This window comes from Salmo trutta, chromosome 13, assembly GCF_901001165.1.
Source record: "Salmo trutta chromosome 13, fSalTru1.1, whole genome shotgun sequence".
Classification (NCBI taxonomy): Eukaryota; Metazoa; Chordata; class Actinopteri; order Salmoniformes; family Salmonidae; genus Salmo; species Salmo trutta.
In genome coordinates, this window is record NC_042969.1 from 42,607,404 (window position 1) to 42,631,932 (window position 24,529).

At 44.8% G+C, this 24,529-nt stretch overlaps 1 protein-coding gene across 1 annotated transcript in view; it reads left to right on the top strand.

The window, feature by feature from the left end:
• Positions 1-281: 281 nt before the first annotated feature.
• The window catches only part of LOC115205797 (cyclic nucleotide-gated cation channel), a 52,312-nt gene continuing 28,064 nt past the window's right edge, over positions 282-24,529 (top strand). The window contains exons 1-5 of the mRNA XM_029772109.1: positions 282-620; positions 1,421-1,527; positions 12,712-12,822; positions 13,251-13,430; positions 13,614-13,721. Of these exons, the coding sequence (XP_029627969.1) occupies positions 1,421-1,527; positions 12,712-12,822; positions 13,251-13,430; positions 13,614-13,721 (506 nt within the window). The 5' untranslated portion in view covers positions 282-620. The remainder of the gene's footprint in view (positions 621-1,420; positions 1,528-12,711; positions 12,823-13,250; positions 13,431-13,613; positions 13,722-24,529) is intronic.

Sequence of the window (24,529 nt, forward strand, 5' to 3'; positions counted from 1 at the left end):
AGGAGCTGGCAGGGGTTGAACACAGACAGAACGTTGGAAGACCACCACTCAAAGGACATGGGGCGATGGAGAGAGAGGGATGAAGAGAGAGAGAAAGCATTTGTCTAAGTTGAACTGAGATGAAGGGAGGCGTGTGGTGTGTTTCTGTTTGGAGTGGCATATGATTACCCTCTCATTTGCTCTCAGCTCTTCCCACTCACTACATCTCTCCGTCTCTCCATCCTTCCATCTCTCCCCTCCTCCCTCTACATCTCTCCCCTCCTCCCTCTACATCTCTCCATCTCTCCATCCTTCCATCTCTGCCCTCCTCCCTCTCATCTCTCTCATCTCTCCCCTCCTCCCTCCATCTGTCTGTGTTTGGATTTCACAGTAATAACCTGTTGCATTCAGGGGCAGACTGACACATAGGCAGACCTCTATAGCATCTAAACAACTGACACACTTTTTCAACACACACACATTCACACAGCTTTGGAGAGACAGATGATTTAGTCTGTGGTTTACTACTCAATGTTAGTACACAGTTAGTTGGTTTTGAGGTTGTGTGGCTGATTGACTGGCTGGGATGGGACGATGTAGTGTCTAGCATTCTACACAGACAGAAGGAGGACAACAGAAAGGTGAGTGCCTGAAAAATACCAAATGTTAAGGTATTTGTCTAGGGTTCCTCACTTCATCCCGCTAGTCCTTTCATCTTTAACTCTGTCTCTCTCTCTCCATCTCCCTTTCTCTCCCTCACGCTCTCTTTCCTCTCTCGTTCTCACCCTCTCATTTTCTCCTCTCTCCCTTTCCCCCCTCTCTCTCTCCTCCCTCTCGCTCTCTTTCCTCTCTCGTTCTCTCCCTCTCCTCTCTCCTTCTCTCCCTTTCCCCCCTCTCTCTCCCTCTTTCCTCTCTCGTTCTCTCCTCTCTCCTTCTCTCCCTTTCCCCCCCTCTCCCTTTCCCCCCCTCCTTCTCTCCCTTTCCCACCCTCCTTCTCTCCCTTTCCCCCCTCTCTCTCTCTCCTCTTTCCCCCCTCTCTCTCCTCTTTCCCCCCTCTCTCTCTCCTCTCTCCTCTCTCCTTCTCTCCCTTTCCCCCCTCTCTCCTCTCTCTTTCTCTCCCTTTCCCCCCTCTCTCCTCTCTCTTTCTCTCCCTTTCCCCCCTCTCTCCTCTCTCCTTCTCTCCCTTTCCCCCCTCTCTCCTCTCTCTTTCTCTCCCTTTCCCCCCTCTCTCCTCCCTCTCCTTTCCTCTCTCCCTTTCCCCCCCTCTCTCTCCCCCCTCTCCCTTTCGCTCTTTCGTTACTCATCCTATTCTTTGTGTCTGTGACCAGGCGGTTGCTATGGTGGCCAAGGTTGTCTCCATGGTGATGGCAGCTTGTTGGTTACGATTGGTTATGTTTCTGGATAATCCATGTCCTGGCTGACCTTCAACCTGTGTGTCTAGATGACGGGGCAGGTGTTGGGTGAGGGTACTGAGCTGGCGTCTCAGAGGCTGTCAGTGAAGACATGGCTGGACGAGGAATGTGAGAGAGCAGACAGCAACCTGAGTCGGTATGAACACACACACTTATTTACCAGCAGCACACCACCCTGCATTCCACCGCTGACTTGGCTCAAATAAAATAAAATCACATTTTATTGGTCACATACACATATTTAGCAGATGTTATTTTGGGTGCAGTGAAATGCTGGTGTTCCTAGCTCCAACAGTGTAATGCTGGTGTTCCTAGCTCCAACAGTGAAATGCTGGTGTTCCTAGCTCCAACAGTGAAATGCTGGTGTTCCTAGCTGCAACAGTGAAATGCTGGTGTTCCTAGCTCCAACAGTGAAATGCTGGTGTTCCTAGCTCCAACAGTGAAATGCTGGTGTTCCTAGCTCCAACAGTGAAATGCTGGTGTTCCTAGCTCCAACAGTGAAATGCTGGTGTTCCTAGCTCCAACAGTGAAATGCTGGTGTTCCTAGCTCCAACAGTGAAATGCTGGTGTTCCTACCTCCAACAATGCAGTAATATCTAACAATGCACAACAATACTGTGACGTAGAAGTCCGTCACTGGCCGCGGGCAGCATTTGGTACTTTAACCCACGTACACATTCATCACTCCTCCTTGCTCCGTTATCAGATAAGTTAACCTGTCTGGGCTAGGGGGCAGTATTGAGAATTTTGGAAAAATATGTTCCCATTTTTAACTGCCTCCTACACCAACTCAGAAGCTAGAATATGCATATTATTGTTCAGGTTTGGATAGAAAACACTCTGAATTTTCTAAAACTGTTTGAATGGTGTCTGTGAGTATAACAGAACTCCTATGGCAGGCAAAAACCTGACAAGGTTTCAAGCAGGAAGTACCCTGTCTGACAAGGAGTCGTGCGTCTTGCATCTTTTTATTGAAAAGTAAGGATCTTAGCTGTAACGTGACAATTCCCAGGGCTCCAATAGGCTCTCAGAGCCCGCGAAATAACTGAAGGTTTACGAGGGAGCCTCAGGTTGAAACATATTATCGCCTTTTGTAAGTGGATGCTCCGAGGACCTTTGAATGATGCGCGTGCATGAGTCGCTTCTGAGGAGAAATTTTATTCGGCTGTTTAGGCTCAATGCATACTCCCGGTCGGAATATTATCACTTCTCTACGACATAAATGGCATAAAAATTGGTTTTAAACAGCGGTTGACATGCTTCGAAGTACGGTAATGGAATATTTAGACATTTTTGACACGCCAATGCGCCATGCGCGAAACCGGGAAGAAGCATTCTAGAACTCACGAACAAAACGTCGCTGTTTGGATATAACGATGGATTATTTGGGACCAAACCAACATTTGTTATTGAAGTAGAAGTCCTGGCAGTGTATTCTGATGAAGAACAAGCAAGGTAAGAACATTTTTCTTATAGGAAATGTGATTTTGGTGGATGCTGACCTGGGTGGGTATCTAAATAGCTAGCCCTGTAATGCCGGGCTATGTACTTAGATTATTGCAAAATGTGCTTCATCCGAAAAGCTATTTTAAAATCGGACATATCGAGTGCATAGAGGAGTAATGTATCTATAATTCTTAAAATAATTGTTATGCTTTTTGTGAACGTTTATCGTGAGTAATTTAGCAAACTGTTAGTAAATTCAACGGAAGTTTGCCGGGGGTTATGCGTTTTCTGAACGTCACATGCTAATGCAAAAAGCTGTTTTTTGATATAAATATGAACTTGATTGAACAGACATGCATGTATTGTATAACACAATGTCCTAGGTGTGTCATCTGATGAAGATCATCAAAGGTTAGTGCTGCATTTAGCTGTGGTTTGGGTTTATGTGACATGATATGCTAGCTTGAAAAATGGCTGTCTGATTTTTTCTGGCTGGGCACTCTGCTGACATAATCTAATGTTTTGCTTTCGTTGTAAAGCCTTTTTGAAATCGGACAGTGGGGTTAGATTAACGAGATTCTTGTCTTTAAATAGCTGTAAAATAGTCATATGTTTGAGAAATTGAAGTAATAGTATTTCTAACGATTCAAAAATCGCGCCACTGGAATATCAGTAGCTGTTACGTAGGTGGGACGAAATCGTCCCACATACCCCAGACAGGTTAACAATGTGGGTCGACACACAAATTAACTTTTCTATCTTAGTACATACATTTCACACTTACATCAGTAACTGGTTATGGTATAAAGAAATAAACAGACAAGTGTAGATATTTAATATAAGAAATATTTATTATACTTAGATGTTATGGATGAGCACGTTGTTTGTTTGTTCTGTTCCTCTCTCTCTCCATCTCTGTATCTTCCGGGTATGCTGGATAAGAACCCGAGCTAAGGGAATGGGCTGACTTTGTAGTGCCTGTCCCGAATGGCTCATTAATGTAAATGAGAGTATTGAAAGACACTATGTCAGCAGTGATGTAATTTTGTAAATGTTATATTGGGATATTGATTCATAAAAAATGTGTTCCAATGTGTATACTTTAGTATGTTTAGTTAAACGGAAAATGTAGGTTTGAATAAGTAATTGCTTAATTAATTTGTGTTAATTGTTCTGAGGGGAGGGGCTACCCCTACAAAAGGAGCCTCTCTTTCAGTTCATGAGAAGGCATTTTGGATTGAACTGCGGATGGGGCAGCATTGTTTTTAGCTGTCCCATAAGGTATACGTTTGATGGCAGTACTGTTGTTTTTGTTTCTTGAATCACTATGTAAATAAACACCCAGAAGCACAGAAGAACTTTTGCAGCTCCGCCGTCTTTTTATTTTCATAGAGGTTAGGTTTTCCAGTTTATCCTTCTGGCCTACTCTACGTGACATATGGTGGTAGCGGTGGGATGGCGCACCGCAAATCAGTGAATTCCGACAAGAGAGGTAAAGGAATGCGTACAGGATTGCGTTCTCAGCATCAACTGTCAGAAAAGGTACCTGAAGTTGAAATGGGGTGGAATACCATGGAATCGTCTGGTGAATAAGAGATCAAGTATGAGAAACCAGGAGCCTGACCAAGGGGCCAAACACAACCAGAACTGTTTGAGCTACCGGTTGAACCAGCAGATACAGCCATAAAAGACCAGCTGACTGAAGGAGCAGTTGGGGGACCAGAACCACACCCAACCCCATGGTAGCCCTTTCCAGCAACTTTTCACCTACCTTTAGAGGGACGAAGACCTCAAGCAGGAGTTCCGGGGTCCTACGCCAATCTATCTTCACAGCTCCTCACCAAGCGGAACTTGTCAGTGAGAGCCCAAGATTGGGTCTGCCAACACCAGGACGACAAAGGCTCGACGCAGCAGGGAATTCAACTCCACAGCAGGCTCCCCAAGCAGTAATGAGACCAGTCCAGCAGTGTTAATGTTCATCTTCCAGCTTTCCTGAGGAAGGAGCCAAGGATGCCCTCATACCAGCAGGGTGAGGACATTGAAAACTACCTGCTGAGGTTTGAGCGCTTGGCCAAGACGTGGAAGTGACCGGAGGTAGAGTGGGCCTGCAGGCATGTCCCATTGCTCATGGGCAAGGCCTTAGAGGCTTACACAGCAATGGATGAGGGGCTGTCCAACATCTACAAGGGCTTGAAGGAAGCCCTACCGTCAACGCTTCAGAGTTGCATCGACGCCATCGGGTGAGTCACCGACTGAGACGTACCACCGCCTCAAAGGTCTCTACCGACAATGGGTTTGACCGGAGGAGAAGACACAGGACAAAATCGGTGAGGTCATCATCCTCGAGCAACTTCTACAAGTTCTACCACACGACATTCGAACCTGGGTTCGAGAGCACGAGCCCAAGGATGGGCTTATGGCGGCCAAGCTTGCACTGTAGTATCTTAATGCACGTAAAGGGGGCCCACCACGACCTGCAGCACCCACTCCAAAGAGTCTCAGACACAAGGGACATCAGAGATGGTGGAGGTAACTCTGGGGGTTATGTGTCTGGGAGGAGGGAGGTAAGGGATCATGCAGTTCGCTCTGATGGGAGGGGTCTGACCTGTTTTTACTGCCGGCAGCAGGGGCACAAAGCTTCAATGTGTCCACTACGTAAATCCAAGCTCTCAGGTTAGTGTTATGTGCCCAGAGAGGGGGATGGTGTTCAGAATAGACAGTGGGGAAGGGTCAGGCTTGTTACCTGTAAAAGTGAATGGTAAGTCTTACTGCAATGATTGACACCGGCAGTTCCCTGTCGTTGATCAGAAAAGGTATGTACCTGTTAATGACATTGATTATGGTCACCAGACACGGATCCAATGTGTCCATGGTGACCAGTCACAGCAGCCCACAGCTGAACTCACAGTTGAGATTCAGGGTCAGAAATACCTCCTCAAAGTTGGGGTAATGGAGAAGCTACCTTTCGAGATGATTTTGGGGAGGGATGTGCCTGTACTCTCTGATCTGTTGGGAAGTGTGGGGGGTCAGTTATATGAGCAGTCAGTTTGCCAGTCTGATGTTCAGGTGTCTTGTTCAGTTGTCACTCGTGCCCAGGCCAAAGCTGGTTTACAACCTCTGCCTGATTTGTGTGATAGTCTGTGCGAGGGGGTAACCAAAGGGCCCAGAAAGTCACGCCGCCAGCGGCGTCTTGAGAAGTATGTGGGAACCCCTCTAACTGTTGCTGATGTGGCTGGGTTAGCGGTGCAATGGGATGTTCCACAAAATGTTGCTACACTGCAGAAGTCTGATGCAACCTTGAAAGGTTTATTTGACAAGGCCTTAGCTGGGGACAGTCAATCTTCATGTGGGGGGATTTACACGGTAGACAACCACATACTCTACCTTGGCTCAGAGGCAGATAGCAGGAAGTTGGTGGTGCCATCTACCTGTAGACCACTTGTTCTCAACCTTGCACATACAGTTCCATGGGCAGGTCATCTAGGGCAACCTATCTTAGGCTAGGCTGCTGTTTCTTTTGGCCCTCCATGTATACTGATGTACAAACATACTGCAAAACATGCCCCACGTGCCAGAAAACCAGTGCTGTCTGTAAGTCTGACCGGGCTCCATGTTCACTGCCAGTTATCTCTACCCCATTCAAGAGAATTGCAATGGACATTGTTGGACCCTTGGAGAAGAGTAGCACAGGTTACGTGTGGCTCAGCTGGTAGAGCATGGTGTTTGCAACGCCAGGGTTGTGGGTTAGATTCCCACGGGGGACCAGTACGGGGAAAAAGTGAATGAAATGTATGCATTCACTACTGTAAGTCGCTCTGGATAAGAGCATCTGCTAAATGACTAAAATTTAAATTTATATATTGGTGATCTGTGACTATGCCACCTGGTTCCCAGAAGCCTTCCCACTCCGTTCCATAACCACTCCAAAAATAATTAGTGCTCTTGTTCAGCTGTTCTCTCGTGTAGGAATCCTAGAAGAAATCGTGACAGACCAAGGGATAAACTTCACGTTGCGACTGATGGTTCAACTGCACCGACAGCTGGGCATTAAAGGCTTGAGGACCACTCCCTACCATCCCCAAACGGATGGGCTCATCGAGAGATTCAATCAAACGCTCAAGAACATGCTGAGGAAGTTTGTGGCTGACACTGCTAAAGACTGGGATAAGTGGTTACCCTTTCTGCTTTTTGCTTACAGGGAGGTGCATCAGGCATCGACAGGTTTCTCGCCATTCGAACTCCTCTATGGATGGCCAGTGCAGGGACCACTGGACCTGCTGAAGAAGTGCTGGGAAGGTTCCCCAGTAGCTACCTCAGGACAGGGGATTGTTTAGTACGTCCTCCAGATGCGAGACAGGCTGGAGCGGTACCGAGAGGAAGCTAGGACAAACCTTCAGCAAGCCCAGAAGAGAGGGTATGACCAGCACGCTCACCACAGAGTTTGAGCCAGGACAAAGTCCTGCTCCTCCTTCCCTCGTCTACCAGCAAGCTCCTTGCAGAGTGGCAAGGGCCGTACCTAATCGGGAGGAAGATGGGCCTGGTGACCTACGAGGTGCTGCACCTGGACAAGGGTAAGGAGAAGCAAACCTACCATGTGAACCTCCTCAAGGCCTGGAAAGAGAAAGAGGACCTCTCCAAGGGAAAGCTCTTTCTGGTCCGCAGAGTAGAAGAGAACGAGTCGGATGGGGTCACAGAGGCATGGAAAGGACAAGCAGAGATCATACTGGCTCACCTAGAAAACAAGCAAGACGAGCTGAAGCAGCTGTTTGGCAAGTATCCGGCCCTCTTCAGTCAGAGGCCAGGAAGAACCAATGTCCTGGAACACGTCATCTGTTTGAAGCCTGGCCAGAACCCTGTCCGCCAACATCCTTACCGTGTGCCTGAGAGGCTGGTGGTAGCCCTCAAGGAAGAGGTCCACACCATGATAGAGATGGATGTTGTCGAGCCATCAAGTGAATGGAGCAGCCCTATTGTCATTGTCCCAAAGAAGGATGGCTCTTTGCGCATCTGCATGGACTTCCGTAAGGTGAATGCCATCTCCCAGTTTGATGCCTACCCCATGCCCCGCATTGACAACTTACTGGAGAGAATAGGTAGAGCTCATTACATCACCACATTGGATTTCTGCAAAGGGTACTGGCAGGTGCCCGTGGACGAACAATCCAGGGCCTACACTGCATTCCGGACGCCAATGGGCCTGTTCAAGGCCATGCCGTTTGGCCTTATTGGGGCCCCTGCGACTTTCCAGAGGCTGATGGACAAGGTCCTCCAGGACTGTGACGATTACTGTGCTGCTTACTTGGACGACGTGGTGAGCTACAGCCACTCCTGGGAGGAGCACATACAGCATCTTAGCAGAGTCCTGGGGAAGATCCATGATGCAGGACTCATGCTTAACTTCCTGAAGTGTAAGTGGGCTAAACAGGAGACAAAGTACCTGGGTTACCAGCTGGGTAAGGGTGAAATTCGGCCTCAGGTGGACAAAGTGGAGTCCATCAGGAACAGCCCTCAACCCAGAACCAAGACACAGGTGAAGTCCTTCCTAGATCTGGCAGGGTGGTACCGGAGATTAATTCAGCAGTTCTCAACCATCGTTGTCCCTCTGACCAACCTCACTTCAAAGGTGGCCAGCAACCCTGTGAAGTGGACTGAGGAGTGTGAGGAAGATTTCATGATGCTGAAGAAACGACTGTGCTCATTCCCTGTTCTCTAGACCCCTGATTTTCAGAAGCGGTTTCTCGTGCAGGTGGATGCTTTGGCTGTGGGAATTGGAGCTGTACTGGCCCAAGGGGAGCCAGGAGAAGAGCTTGATGTGCTGTACCTGAGTTGGAAGCTCTTGCCCAGGGAAACCAGGTATTCGACAATCAAGAAGGAGTGCCTGGCTATAAAGTGGGCCCTAGATAGCCTCCGTTACTACCTTTTTTGGGAGGGAATTTGACCTGCACACGGACCACAGAGCACTGACCTGGATCCAGACCATGAAGGACAGGAATTCTCGTGTGACCAGGTGGTATCTGGAGCTCCAGCCCTTCAGGTTCTGTGTCCGTCACAAGGCAGGAAAAGAGAACTTCACGGCGGACTACCTATCAAGGCTCCCGAGCCTGGTCGCTTCAGGAGAGGAGGAAGGTAATGTGACGTAGAAGTCGGTCACTGGCCGCGGCCAGCATTTGGAACTTTAACGCACGCACACATTCATTACTCCTCCCTGCTCCGTTATCAGATAAGTTAACAATGTGGGTCGACACACAAGTTAACTTCTCTATCTTAGTACATACATTTCACTTACTTCAGTAACCGGTTATGGTATGAAGAAATAAACAGACAAGTGTTCATATTTAATATAAGCAATATTTATTATACTTATTGACGTTATGGATGAGCGCTTTGTTTGTTCTGTTCCTCCCTCTCTCCAGCTTCCAGGTATGCTGGATAAGGACCCAAGCTAAGGGAATGGACTGACTTTGTAGTGCCTCTAGTGCCTGAAAGACACTATGGCATTAGTGATGTAATTTTGTAAATGTTATATTGGGATATTGTTCCATAAAAAAATGTGTTGCAATGTATATACTTTGTTTAGTTAAACGGAAAATGTAGGTTTGAATAGGTAATTGCTTAATTAATTAGTGTTAATTGTTCTGAGGGGAGGGGCTACCCCTACAAAAGGAGCCTCTCTTTCAGTTCATGAGAAGGCATTTTGGATTGAGCTGCGGATGGGGCAGCATTGTTTTTAGCTGTCCCATAAGGTATACGTTTGATGGCAGTAATGTTGTTTCTGTTCCGGAATCACTATGTAAATAAACACCCAGAAGCACAGAAGAACTTTTGCGGCGCCGCCATCTTTTTATTTTCATAGAGGTTAGGTTTTCCAGTTTAGCCTTCTGGCCTACTCTGTTACAAATACACATCTAAAATAATGCAATTATGAAATATATAAATATTAGGACGAGCCATGTACACTACTGGTCGAGTTTTAGAACACCTACTCATTCAAGAGTTATTATACGTTTACTATTTTCTACATCAAAGCTATGAAATAACACAGAAGCATCATGTAGTAACCAAAAAAGTGTTAAACAAATCAAAATAGATTTGAGATTCTTCAACTAGCCACCCTTTTCCTTGATAACAAATAGCCACCCTTTGCACACTCTTGGCATTCTCTCAACCAGCTTCATGAGGTAGTCACCTGGAATGCATTTCAATTAACAGGTGTGCCTTAAGTTAATTTGTGGAATTTCTTTCCTTAATGTGTGTGAGCCAATCAGTTGTGTTGTGACAAGGAATGAGTGGTATACAGACGATAGCCCTATTTGGTAAAAGTCCATATTATGGCAAGAACAGCTCAAATAATCAAAGAGAAATGACAGTCCATTACTTTAGGACATGAAGGTCAGTCAATATGGAACATTTTAAGAACTTTGAAAGTTAAGTGCAGTTGCAAAAAACATCAAGCGCTATGATGAAACTGGCTCTGAGGACCACCACAGGAATGGAAGACCCAGAGTTACCTCTGCTGCAGAGGATAAATTCAATAGTTACCAGCCTCAGAAATTGCAAAGTTCAAGTAACAGACACATCTCAACACCAACTGTTCAGAGGAGACTGTGTGAATCAGGCCTTCATGGTCAAATTGCTGCAAAGAAATGACTAAAGGACACCAATATGAAGAACACATTTGCTTGGGCCAAGGAACATGAGTAATGGACATTAGACCGGTGGAAATTTGTCCTTCGGTCTGGAGTCCAAATTTGAGATTTTTAGTTCCAACTGCTGTGTCTTTGTGAGACGCGGTGTGGGTGAACGGATGATGTCTGCATGTGTATTTCCCACCGTAAAGCATGGAGGAGGTGTGATTGTGTGGGGGTGCTTTGCTTGTGACACTGTCTGTGATTTTTTTTTTTTATAGAATTCAAGGTGCACTTAAGCATGGCTACTACAGCATTCAGCAGGGATACGCCATCCCATCTGGTTTGGGCTTAGTGGTACTATCATTTGTTTTTCAACAGGACAAGAACCTTTGACTTTTACCACATTTTTCTACGTTACAGCCTTATTCTAAAATGGATCACACAGTACCCCATAATGACAAAGCGAAAACAGGTTTTAAGAAATGTTTGAAAATTTATAAAGAATAAAAAACAGATACCTTATTTACATGAATATTCAGACCCTTTGCTTTGAGACTCGAAATTGAGCTCAGGTGCATCCTGTTTCCATTGATCATGCAGCACTGATCAGCTCTGCAGCACTCCACCAATCAGGCCTTTATGGTAGAGTGGCCAGACGGAAGCCACTCCTAAGTAAAAGGCACATGACAGCCCACTTGGAGTTTGCCAAGACCATGAGAAACAAGATTATCTGGTCTGATGACACCAAGATGGAACTCTTTGGCAAAACAATTAGCAAAAAATTCCAAAAAACAGTTTTTGCCTTGTCATTTTTGGCTATTGTGTGTAGATTGATGAGGGGGGGGAAAAAAACATTTTAATTTTAGGCTCTAACATAACAAAATGTGGCAAAGTGCACTATATCCTGCAGTAGTTGAAGAGGATGGCCTTGGCTAGAGTAATGTTTATATGAAATGAGTAAAATAATATGAAACATTATTCAAGTGACCAATGGATGTCTATCAGGTGTTTAACATAGCTACTAACAGGATGTCTATCAGGCGTTTAACATAGCTACTAACAGGATGTCTCTCAGGTCAGGTGTTTAACATAGCTACTAACAGGATGTCTGTCAGGTCAGGTGGTTAACATAGCTACTAACAGGATGTCTATCAGGTGTTTAACATAGCTACTAACAGGATGTCTGTCAGGTGATTAACATAGCTACTAACAGGATGTCTATCAGGTGTTTAACATAGCTACTAACAGGATGTCTATCAGGTGTTTAACATAGCTACTAGCAGGATGTCTATCTGGTGGTTCCCATAGCTACTAGCAGGATGTCTATCAGGTGGTTAACATAGCTACTAGCAGGATGTCTAGTAGGGGGGCGGGTTCAATGTACAATTTCCCAGTGGACATTTGATTAATTGTTCAGCAGCCACATGGCTTGGGGATGGAAGCTGTTCAGCAGTCTGATGGCTTGGGGTTAGAAGCTGTTCAGCAGCCTCATGGCTTGGGGATAGAAGCTGTTCAGCAGCCTCATGGCTTGGGGATAGAAGCTGTTCAGCAGCCTCATGGCTTGGGGTAGAAGCTGTTCAGCAGTCTGATGGCTTGGGGGTAGAAGCTGTTCAGCAGTCTGATGGCTTGGGGGTAGAAGCTGTTCAGCAGTCTGATGGCTTGGGGTAGAAGCTGTTCAGCAGTCTGATGGCTTGGGGGTAGAAGCTGTTCAGCAGTCTGATGGCTTGGGGGGAGAAGCTGTTCAGCAGTCTGATGGCTTGGGGGTAGAAGTTGTTCAGCAGTATGATGGCTTGGGGGTAGAAGCTGTTCAGCAGTCTCATGGCTTGGGGGAGGAAGCTGTTCAGCAGTCTCATAGCTTGGGAGTGGAAGTTAAGGAGCCTTTTGGACGTAGACTTTGCGCTCCTTTATGGCTTGCTGTGTCGTAGCAGAGAGAACAGTCTATGACTTGTGTCTGAACATTTTGGGGGCCTTCCTCTGAGTGTGGAAAGCTGTCATCAAGGAAAAAGGTGGATACTTTGAAGAACCTAAAATCTAAAATATATTTTGATTTGTTTAACACTTCTTTTGGTTACAACATGATTCCATATGTGTTCTTAGTTTTTATGTCTTCACTATTATTCTACAATATAGAACATTGTAAAAAATAAAGAAAAACCCTGGAATGAGTAGGTGTGTCCAAATGTTTGACTGGTACTGTACACACACACACACATACTTATTTCTTTATCCTTCATGTATGCGTGTAGAGCCCAGTCTATGTGTGATGACACGTCGTCAGAGCTACAACGGATGGCTGTCATTGACCGGAGAGGACTCACCTCCCAAAACTCCTTCAGAGGGAGAGGAGCCATGTCCAGGTGACACAGAAAACACTGTCATGTTGTCTGTTATATTCATATATAATGTTTATACACTGAACAAAAATAGAGATGCAACATGTAAAGTGTTGGTCCCATGTTTCATGAGCTGAATAAAAAAATCCTGAGGAGTATTTCTGTCTGTAGTAAAGCCCTTTTTGGGGGAAAAACTCATTCTGATTGGCTGAGCCTGACTCCCCAGTGGGTGAGCCTATGCTCTCCAAGGCCCACCAATGGCTGCGCCCCTTCCCAGTCATGAGATCCGTAGAGTCGGGCCTAATGAAATTATTTCAATTGACTGATTTCCTTATATGAACTGCGTTTATATAATTTTTGTTTCGGTATAAATAATATGTCAATATTTTCTAACATAGTAAAATACAATGTTATGTCACAATATCCTAATATACACATGTGTGTGTTTCCAGGTTGGTCAGCATGGTGGTGACTTTGAGAGAGTGGGCTCATAAGAGTTTGGTTGAGGAGCAAGAGAGACCTGATTCGTTCCTGGAAAGGTTCCGAGGCCCCGATCTGCAGGCTCCGCCCAGCAGGATCAGCCAATCACTACCGGATGCTGAGCCCACGGACCACAACGATCACATACACACGTATGACACTCCGTATAATTACCCAATTTCTGATTTACTAGAAATAGTGACAATTCGTACCACTGTCAGTTGACAAACACAGCCAAGCAATTCCACTCTTCCCCTCTTGCTCTCTCTCTCTCTCTCTCCCTACACCTCTCTGTCACTCACTTCCTCTCACCCCTCTCTCCCCCCTTCCTGCAGTAAGAGTCCAGGTATGTTGATATTATCTCCAGCTGATGATATCTATTACCACTGGCTCCTCATCATCTCGACTGCTGTGCTCTACAACTGGTGTCTCCTGGTGGCCAGGTATGGCAGCACACTTCTCTCCTTTTATACAACATTATTGTTGTGAACGTTGTAAGACTTCTGAGTCGTTTTACGTAGGTCAGGATTTAATCCAAGGCATTTTTCAGAGCAGCGCGCTAGACAGCTGACAATCAAGGCATTTTTCAGAGCAGTGCGCTAGACAGCTAACAATCAAGGCATTTTGCTCCACCTTTAGAAGTCTGTTAGGGACTGTACGTTATTTATACTGAACAAAAATATAAAAGCAACATGCAACAATTTCAAGTACTTTGCTGAGTTACAGTTCATATAAGAAAATCAGTCAATTTATATAAATTCATTAGGCCGTAATCTATGGATTTCACATGACTGGCAGTGGTGTAGCCATGGGTGGGCCTGGGAGGTAGCCAAATGGGATATATTTCAGCATCCTCCCCCCCTTGACGATCCCGCGGGTGCAGCTGTGTAATGATCATGCTGTTTAATCATCTTGATATGAGAAAGGATAAAATGTTCACTAACAGGAATGTAATCAAATTTGTGCACAACATTTTAGACAAATAAGCTTTGTGCATATGGAACATTTCTGGGATTTTTTCATTTCAGCTCATAAAACATGGGACCAGCACTTTACATTGTAGCAAGATCAAGGGTGTGGGGTTTCCACATCACCAAGTCCAATGACAAAACAGGCACCAGTAGCACAAATAGAATGCAAAGGGGAAGTTTATTAGGGATTTTGGTACTGCGCTCACCTGGTTTAGATGTGCCTCCCACTCACTCTCATGGATCACAAAATCATCGTTGTACACCACCGCGTACTTCCGATAGGGTCAGAGAACCCGGTCCATCAACCTCTGGAAGGTGGCCAGGGCCTTTTGCAGTCCAAAGGGCAGCTTCTTATAATGGAACAGACCATCCGGGGTGGCAAAAGCAGTTTTATACCATGCCTTGGGAGCTAAGGGCACCTGTCAATAATCCTTTGTCAGGTTAAGCACGCTGATAAATCGGGCGGTCCCTAGCTGTTCTATTAGTTCATCAAGTCGGGGCATGAGGTAGGCGTTGAACTTTGAGATTTAATTTACCTTCCTAAAATCCTTACAGAATTGAATGGTGCTGTCTGGTTTTGGCACCAACACTATGGGGCTGCCCCACTCACTACTCAGCTCTTCGATTATATCAGCATCCAACATCATTTAAACCTCGGTCCTGACAGCCTCTCTCCTTGCTTCCGGTATGTGGTAGGGTCTCAACTTCACCTTTTTCCCGGGTTTGGTGATGATGCGGTGCTGTACCAGATCGGTGTGTCCTGGTTCACTGGAGAACACATCCTGGTTTCGGCCGACCAACTCCCTCAGTTCCTGCTTCTGAGCTTGGCTCAGCTGCTCCCCCATTGGCACCTCCGCCGGCTCGGTCTCTATGGTAGCCTTCTTCTGGGAAATAGAGTAGAGCACATCACAGGCATTCCATTTCTTTAGCAGATTCACATGCTAAATCTGGGCCAAAAACTGGGCCAAAAACTTCCATTCTGAGGTGGGCACCAACACCAACACTTTGTCTCCGGGCTGAAAGTTCCTCTGTTGTACACCCTCGCTTGGGCCTCTTGGGCCTCCAGCATGTGTTCCTGTACCAGGGGCCACAGGGTTGCCATCCTCTCCCTCTCATGTCTACTACCTGTTCCACCAAGGTTATCCCTTCTTCTGGTGTCTCTCCCACCTCTCTGACTTCCTCCTCCCTTCTGGTTACCTCAGTTCCACACATCTCCGGACATACTGGTCCACAGTTGGCGGTACGTCAGGAAATCCCGTCTGATCAGGACCGGCACAGGCAGGGTTGGGACGACTCCCACTGGTCCCGTGTGTTGTCCCTTTGTGGTCTGTAGGTGGAGGAGTATGGTAGGGTAGTCCTTGGTCTCACAGTTTATGCACGTAATGGCCACAGTGTCAGTCAGGTTCAGGGACCGGGCAAAGTCAGGTCGGATCAAGGTCATCATACTACCGGAGTCCAAAAGTGCCGTGGTGTCCTTTCCGTTGGCTCTTACTCGGGTGACAGGGGAAGAACCACTCTCCTCAGCCCAGCATGCCCTCAATAGGCCACAGGGATACCCGGTGGCTACCTCACTCCTTTGAGCGAGTGGAGAGGTCCGCCTTCCGCTCCTTTGAGCGAGTGGAGGGGTCCGCCTTCCGCTCCTTTGAGCGAGTGGAGGGGTCCGCCTTCCGCTCCTTTGAGCGAGTGGAGGGGTCCGCCTTCCGCTCCTTTGAGCGAGTGGAGGGGTCCGCCTTCCGCTCCTTTGAGCGAGTGGAGGGGTCCGCCTTCCGCTCCTTTGAGCGAGTGGAGGGGTCCGCCTTCTGCTCCTTTGAGCGAGTGGAGGGGTCCGCCTTCCGCTCCTTTGAGCGAGTGGAGGGGTCCGCCTTCCGCTCCTTTGAGCGAGTGGAGGGGTCCGCCTTCTGCTCCTTTGAGCGAGTGGAGGGGTCTGCCTTCCTTTTCCGCTCCTTTGGGCGAGTGGATGGTTCTGCCTTCCTTTTCTGCTCCTTTGAGCGAGTGGAGGGTTCTGCCTTCCTTTTCCGCTCTTTTAGGCGAGTGGAGGGTTCTTGCCTTCCTTTTTTGCTCCTTTGGGCAAGTGGAGGTTTCTGCCTTCCGTGGTTGTCCGCTGCGCAGGACCTCCTTCAACCGGTTCCACCAGCTTATCTGCACTCTGCGGGTTAGCTTGGCTGGCTAACTGTTTAGCTTCGAATGGGAGAGAGCATATACATTTATCTATGACCACTTTCTCAATGGTCATGAGTGTCAGGGGTTCAGCAATTAGCCAGCTCTTGGCCAGCCTAATTAGATCATGCATTTGTGATCAGGGGATGTTGTAAGATCATATGGCCAATCATGGAATCTTTGTGTACTGCTAATCAGGGTGTAGCCATACCTGCACATGATTTCCTTTTTCAGCACCTCGTAATGCATCGCCTGGTCAACCATCAGATTATGTTGCAAAATCAACCCTCCCTGAACGCTTGGAAAACCCTAAATAATAATTAAAACAAAGTGGATAGCAGAGAACATGCCTAACCTGCTGTTCTTTGGTTTGCAAGCATTACATGCCAAAGTAGCCAGAAGGTTGTAGATTTGCAGATCACCGCTGACAAGGGTTGGGGTGAAAAGATAGCCACTATAAAGCACTGCTTGAATCTTTCAACTTATTTGCGTCCGAGAAAAAAATTGCCTTTTATAAATGAATTTCATGCAATTCTACATGACTGGGGACAAGCAGAATCTATTTTAATACCACAACAGAGCATGACAATGAGTGAGCACATCCTGCAGCACTGCAGATGTTTTGATTTCTATACATGCTATTGTTAAAAAGAGTCTAAGTTTGGAACAGTGATGAAGTTATCTGATGTCTGAATCCTGGCTTAGGAAGGCCACCAACAATTCTGAAATTTCCATCCCCAACTACAACATGTTCCGTTAAGATAGAACTGCCAAAGGGGGAGGAGTTGCAATCTACTGCAGAGATAGCCAGCAGAGTTCTGTCATACTATCCAGGTCTGTGCCGAGCTTCTACTTTTAAAAATCCTCCTTTCCAGAAATAAGTCTCTCACTGTTGCCAATTGTTATAAACCCCCCTCAGCCCCCAGCTGTGCCATGGACACCATATGTGAATTGATTGCCCCCCCATCTATCTTCAGTTTGTACTGTTAGGTGAACTAAACTGGGATATGCTTAGCACCCCGGCCATCCTACAATCTAAGATATATGCCCTCAATCTCACACAAACTATCAAGGAACCTACCAGGTTCAACCCTATCCTGGAAGGATATTGACCTCATCCCGTCAGTAGAGGATGGCTGGTTGTTCTTTAAAAGTGCTTTCCTCACCATCTTAAATAAGCATGCCCCATTCAAAAAATGTAGAACTAAGAACAGATACAATTGAAGTCAGAAGTTTACATACACTTTAGCCAAATACATTTAAACTCAGTTTTTCACAATTCCTGACATTTAATCAAAGTAACAATTCCCTGTCTTAGGTCAGTTAGGATCACCACTTTATTTTAAGAATGTGAAATGTCAGAATAATAGTACAGAAAATGATTTATTTCAGCTTTTATTTCTTTCATCACATTCCCAGTTGGTCAGAAGTTTACATACACTCAATTAGTATTTGGTAGCATTGCCTTTAAATTGTTTAACTTGGGTCAAACATTTCAGGTAGGCTTCCACAAGCTTCCCACAATAAGTTGGGTGAATTTTGGCCCATTCCTCCTGACAGAGCTGGTGTAACTGAGTCAGGTTTGTAGGCCTCCTTGCTCGCACACACTTTTTCAGTTCTGCCCACACATTTTCGATAGGATTGATGTCAGGGTTTTCTGATGGCCAAAACCAATAACTTTACTTTGTTGTCCTTAAGCCACAACTTTGGAAGTATGCTTGGGGTCATTGTCCATTTGGAAGACCATTTGCGACCAAGCTTTAACTTCCAGTCTGGTGTCTTGAGATGCAGCTTGAATATATCCACATAATTTTCCTGCCTCATGATACCATCTATTTTGTGAAGTGCACCAGTCCCTCCTGCAGCAAAGCACCCCCACAACATGATGCTTTACGGTTGGGATGGTGTTCTTCGGCTTACAAGCATCACCCTTTTTCCTCCAAACATAATGATGGTCATTATGGCCAAACAGTTCTATTTTTGTTTCATCAGACCAGAGGATATTTCTCCAAAAAGTACGATCTTTGTCCCCATGTGCAGTTGCACATCATAGTCTGGCTTTTTTATGTCGGTTTTGGAGCATTGGATCTTCCTTGCTGAGCTGTCTTTCAGGTTATGTCGATATAGGACTCATTTTACTGTGGATATAGATACTTTTGTACCTGTTTCCTCCAGCATCTTCACAAGGTCCTTTGCTGCTGTTCTGGGATTGATTTGCACTTTTCGCACCAAAATACGTTAATCTCTAGGAGACAGAACGTGTCTCCTTCCTGAGCGATATGACAGCTGTGTGGTCCCATGGTGTTTATACTTGCATATTATTGTTTGTACAGATGAATGTGGTACCTTCAGCCGTTTGGAAATTGCTCCCAAGGACAAACCAGACTTGTGGAGGTCTACATTTTTTTTGTCTGAGGTCTTGTCTGATTTCTTTGATTTTTCATTATGTCAAGCAAAGAGGCACTGAGTTTGAAGCTGGGCCTTAAAATACTACATCCACAGGTGCACACCTCCAATTGACTCAAATTATGTCAATTATCCTATCAGAAGCTTCTAAAGCCATGACATCATTTTCTGTAATTCTCCAAGCTGTTTAACAGCACAGTCAACTTAGTGTATGTAAACTTTTGACCCACTGGAATTGTGATACAGTGAATTATAAGTAAAATAATCTGTCTGTAAACAATTTTTGGGAAAATGACTTGTGTCATGCTCAAAGTAGATGTCCTAACCGACTTGCCAAAACTATAGTTTATTAACAAGACATTTTTGAAGCGGTTGAAAAATGAGTTTTAATGACTCCAACCTAAGTGTATGGAAACTTCTGACTTCAACTGTATAAAGAGCCGTTGTGTTGAACACTGTGCGATGTTTAACAGTGAGAATGGCAGAATGGTGAGCTTACTAAATGACTGAGGGTTTTACTGTGTGATATTAGGTTGCTTCTTGTGTAAATATTTTCAGTCTGGATTTTAACGATTTGTATATGTAATTTTATATGTAATTTACTCAAATGATTTAACTAAATGTTAAATCATTTTGCTACCCCAAAAAAGTAAATGAGCGTTTCTTATTGGACAAGTTAAAGAGTGTTTTCAGCCGTTTTCTTCTGTTATGTGCCTGCTGAACACAATCCCGATTTCTAATGTATTTAAGAAGTCATTTGTAAATCATGTTGAAGAAACTTGATGTTCACCCCAGACCTGACTGCCCTTGACCAGCACAAAAACATCATGTGGTGTATTGCATTAGCATCAAATTACCCCCGCGATATGCAACTTTTCAGGGAAGTCAGGAACCAAAATACAAAGTTAGTTCGGAAAGCAAAGGCTAGCTTTTTTACACAAAAGTTTGCATCCTTTAGCACTAATTTCAAAATGTTTTGGGACAATGTAAAGTCCATGGAGAATAAGAGCACCTCCTCCCAGCTGCCCACTGCACTGAGGCTAGGAAACACTGTCACCACCAATAAATCTACGATAATCGAACATTTCAAAAAGCATTTTTCCACAGCTGGCCATGCTTTCCACCTGGCTACCCCTACCCCGGCCAACAGCTCTGCACGCCCCACAGCAACTTGCCCAAGCCCCCCCCCCTGCTTTTCCTTCACCCAAATCCAGATAGCGGATGTTCTGAAAGAGCTGCAAAATCTGGATCCCTACAAAATAGCTGGGCTTGACAATCTGGACTCTCTCTTTCTAAAATTATATGCCAACAATTTTGCAACCCCTATTACTAGCCTGTTCAACCTCTCTTTCGTATCGTCTGAGATCCCTAAAGATTGGAAAGCTGCCGCAGTCATCCCCCTCTTGAAAGGGCGAGACACTCTAGACCCAAACTGTTATAGACCTATATCCATCCTGCCCTGCCTTTCTAAAGTCTTCAAAAGCCAAGTTAACAAACAGATCACCGACCATTTCGAATCCCACTGTACCTTCTCCACTATGCAATCTGGTTTCCGAGCTGGTCATTGGTGCACCTCAGCCACGCTCAAGGTCCTAAACGATATCATAACCGAAATCGATAAAAGACAATACTGTTCAGGACATTCAGCATATACCTGCTAAAATTGTGGGTCCTGGGGAGGGGACATTCAGCATATACCTGATAACATTATGTGGGTCCTGGGGGGGGGGGGGGACATTCAGCATATACTGGATAACATTATGTGGGTCCTGGGGGAGACATTCAGCATATACCTGATAACATTATGTGGGTCCTGGGGGGGGCGGGGGCATTCAGCATATACCTGATAACATTATGTGGGTCCTGGGGGGGGGGACATTCAGCATAAACCTGATAACATTATGTGGGGGGGGGGGGGCATTCAGCATAAACCTGATAACATTATGTGGGTCCGGGGGGGGGGGCATACATCATATACCTGATAACATTATGTGGGTCTTGGGGGGGGGACATTCAGCATATACCTGGTAACATTATTTTGCTTGACCTGAGTTAACTTGTTCAGCTGTTTTTGATAGCCCACTATACCAAGCAGAGCAGGCATAATCAGATGACACTGAATCGAGTTTGAGACAAGAAGTTTCTTACCTTTGATGTTAAAATATTTAGTGTTACGATATCAAAACGTCAATTTGTTCGCAATTTTAGAAGTCTTCAGAAAGGGATTGATCTAGAGACAAACTACGATACGTTACACTTGTTTTAGATTCAATCTCCTTGCCTGCACAGTTTACCTTTATCTTGTCAGCCCTAAGCAATCTACGTTTTGTTACAAACAAAATCAATTCAGTTTTTCCCAAATGTAGTGACAATTTGTTGTCCATCAATCAATCTCTGTAACAAAATGCAATTCCTTGCTCAGGGTTTTCTCTATGTAATCTGTATCCTTCCCTGATACCAGCATGGTTGAGTCATCAGCATAAAGCAGGATTTTGCACTTTACTGTATCTGGCATATCATTAGGCCTCACTCCCCCCTATCTGAGATATTTACTGCAGCCCTCATCCTCCACCCGTTCTGTCAGTCACATTCTGTTAAAGGTCCCCAAAGCACACACATCCCTGGGTCGCTCGTCTTTACAGTTCGCTGCAGGTAGCGGCTGGAACGAGCTGCAACAAACACTCAAACTGGACAGTTTTATCTCAATCTCTTCATGCAAAGACTCAATCATGGACACTCTTATTGACAGTTGTGGCTGCTTTGCGTGATGTATTGTTGTCTCTACCTTCTTGACCTTTGTGCTGTTGACTTTGCCCAATAATGTTTGTACCATGTTTTGTGCTGCTACCATGTCGTGTTGCTACCATGCTGTTGTCTTAGCTCTCTCTTTATGTAGTGTTGTGTTGTCTCTCTTGTAGTGATGTGTTGCTGCCTTGCTATGTTGTCTTAGGTCTCTCTTTATGTAGTGTTGTCTCTTTATGTAGTGTTGTGTTGTCTCTCTTGTAGTGATGTGTTGCTGCCTTGCTATGTTATCTTAGGTCTCTCGTTATGTAGTATTGTGTTGTCTATCTCTTGTAGTGGTGTGGTGTCTCTTTCTTGTAGTGTTGTCTCTCTCTTGTAGTGATGTGTGTTGTCCAATATATATATATATATATTGTTTTCATCTCCGTCCCATCAGGAGGCCTTTTGCCTTTTGGTAGGCCGTCATTGTAAATAAGAATATGTTCTTAACTGACTTGCGTAGTTAAATAAAAGGTTAAATAAATAAATACAAATAAATGTGTAACTGATAGATACACACACTACATGTAAATTATACATTATAAATAATAATAAATAAATACATGAACATATATTAGAAATTAGAGAGGCCCTAAAATGTATCCCTGTGGTACTCCACAGGATATTTCTTTGGCCTCTGACATCACCAACATTACATACTTGTGTTGTGTTGGTCAGATAAGACCTAAACCACTGCTACATCATTTAGACCCCTGCATTTCAGTTTCATCAGGAGAATATCATTGGTCCACAGTGTCAAAAGCTTTCTACAAGTCTAACATGACCATAGCTGTATAGTTCCACTTCTCACTTTCCTGCTTAATGTGGTCAAAAAGGTGGATAAGGCAAGTAGTGGAATGAGCTGTTCTAAAGCCAGACTGGAGTTCAGAAATAGGATTGTTCTCCAGAAGGTATCCTTCAAGTTGATTAGAAACTAATCTCTCAACAACTTTGGATGAGGTTCTGAGGATTGACACAGGCCTGTAATTTCCTACATTTGTTTTACTGCTCTTCTTGTGGAGTGGAACCATCCAGGGCTGTTTTGAGATCACTGGGAAACATACCACTAGTGATAGAAAGGTTTACAATATGAGTTATCATTTTAGCAGTGACACAAGCACTATCCTTTATGAATCTTGCTGGAAGGTTATCCAGCCCAGTTGCTTTGTTGGTGCTCATTAAGCATAGTAGATTGGAAACTTTGTCCTCTGTTACCATACACAGCTCAAACAAATCATTAGTGATCCTTTGCTATGGTAAAAGTTGTTAATAAAGACTGGCCATGGTGTCCAGAGCAGGTGGGTAACTTATTAACCAGAGATGAGGCTATAGTTGTTAAAACTGGGTTAAAAATAATTAGCAACCTTTGCCTGGTCATAACATGAAACATCATCAATATCCAGGTTAATACTACAGGATTTTCCCTTATGTGGAGCTTTTGAGCCAATGTCCTTTAAAATGTTCCACAGTTTATGAGGCTGATGTAAGTTGTCATTAACAGTGTCTATGTAATGTTAGGATTTGGCCTTATCCATTTTGTATCTTGCCTGGTTTCTACAGTTAATATAACCATCATAATCGTATTGTAGATTTGTCCTTCTGAATCTGGCCAGGTAGCGATCCCTTTTCCTTATGAGGTCTAAGATTTCAGAAGTGATCCATTTCCCTGACCGCTAGTTTGATTCTAATTTGTTTCATTGGAGTCAGAGAGTTGAGCGCAGACAGAAACAGATTGTTAAAAAGATACCAACTTTAATTTGTCACATGCGCCGAATACAACAAGTGCAGACATTACCGTGAAATATTTACTTACAAGCCCTTAACCAACAGTGCAGTTCAAGAAGAGTTAAGAAAATATTTACCAAATTAACTACAATAAAAAATAATAGAAAGTAACACAATAAAATAACAATAACGAGTCTATATACAGGGGGTACCGGTACCGAGTCAGTGTGCGGGGGTACAGGTTTGTTGAGGTAAATTGTACATGTAGGTAGGGGTGAAGTGACATCACAGTTTAGTACATGAGACCAATCCAAATGTCCAAGTCCTTCTACAAAACGTTCCTTTGAGTTTTGTTTTATAAACCGTACCTTCATGTAGTTATTACTTGTCTCTAGTAGCAGTTTGGATGTCTTACGGGTACAGCAGGTTACCATATGATCACTAAAACCAATATTTAAGACTCCTGACTGACAGACGTTCTCTTGGTCTGATACAATAATCAAATCCAAAGTTGATTTACTGTCAATACACACCCGGGTTGGCTCAACAATCAGTTGTTTCAGTCCAAATAACTGATTAAAGTTATCCAGGGCATTTACTAGTGTACTTCTCTGGGATGGTAACTGCACATTTGTATTAAAACCACCAATCAGAATACATTCTCTATCAGCCAATACATTGTGATCACAGCAATTCAGTTCAATCATAGACGTTCTTCTGCTTAGGAGGCCGATAGCACAGACCAACCAGTACAGGACGACATTCAGGAAGAAGTGTTTCTACCCATGCAACCTCAAGACCATCCATTTTCAGATCTGAACAAGGGATAAAATGCACATCCTTCCTAGTAAAAACACGCTGCTACCATTTCAGTTTCAGATTATTCTATAAATGCTAAAACCTGGTAGCTCAACCTCATCGTCCTCAGTAGACCCATCGAGTCATGTCTCAGTCACAGCAACTACTGAAGCCTGGGTGTTAGAAGCCAGGAGTTTTAAGTCCTCTAATTTCGGCAGCAGGCTTCGTGCGTTCACATGGATAAAGTGAAGACCTCTCTGATTGAAACAGTCAAACATGTCATCTTCTGTGCCCACTGCTGATACATCAACTATCTCATCTAGATTTCACTCATCATCCCTGCTTGTGCCCAGCATCCCAATGTTTGGAACCACATTTACACAGCATACATTGCAAACAAGCGAAATGTTACT